Below are 509 nucleotides of genomic sequence, written 5' to 3'. Positions count from 1 at the left end.
CCATCCGCCTCCTCTCCCCTTCTCATTCCCAGCCTTCCTCCATTCCACCCATCCTCCTACCCATTCCATCTCCCTCCTACCCATCCCTTCACCCTTTTTCCCATCCCCCTTCTTCTCTTCCCCCTTATCCCTTCTTCCTTTCTCCTCCTCCATCCCCCTTCTCCCTTCCTCCCCTCCCCCTCCCTTCCACATACCCACCCCCTTCCCCCCAGCTCTCCTCCCCCCTCCTCCCTCCCACCCCTCTACTCCCCCTCCCTTCCACATACCCACTCCCTTCCCCCCCCCCCCAGCTCACCTGTGATCCTCGGCAGCCTGGCAGACGCGAGGTGGCGCCCGACGCTTCCGGAAACGTGGGCGCCGAGGGAGTGGCCGACGAGGTGGACGGTCGAGACGTCGAGGCTGGCTTCCGCGTGGAGCCAGTCGAGCATGGACGCCGTGAAGCTGCCGACCTGTTCGGAGTCGGGGTCGGGATGTTTAGGGATGTGGACGCTTTTTTAAGGGGGAATGGC

The 509-nt window shown here is 63.9% G+C and overlaps 1 protein-coding gene across 1 annotated transcript in view; it reads right to left on the bottom strand.

The window, feature by feature from the left end:
- The window catches only part of LOC119588156 (inactive pancreatic lipase-related protein 1-like), a 5101-nt gene that overhangs the window by 3147 nt on the left and 1445 nt on the right, over window positions 1–509 (bottom strand). The window contains exon 4 of the mRNA XM_037936861.1: window positions 296–449. Coding sequence (XP_037792789.1) covers window positions 296–449 — 154 coding nt within the window. The remainder of the gene's footprint in view (window positions 1–295; window positions 450–509) is intronic.

The sequence above is a fragment of the Penaeus monodon genome, chromosome 23 (genome assembly GCF_015228065.2).
Source record: "Penaeus monodon isolate SGIC_2016 chromosome 23, NSTDA_Pmon_1, whole genome shotgun sequence".
In the NCBI taxonomy this organism is placed as follows: domain Eukaryota; kingdom Metazoa; phylum Arthropoda; class Malacostraca; order Decapoda; family Penaeidae; genus Penaeus; species Penaeus monodon.
Note: the sequence above shows the minus strand (reverse complement) of the source record. Positions and strands in the feature narration are given on the sequence as shown.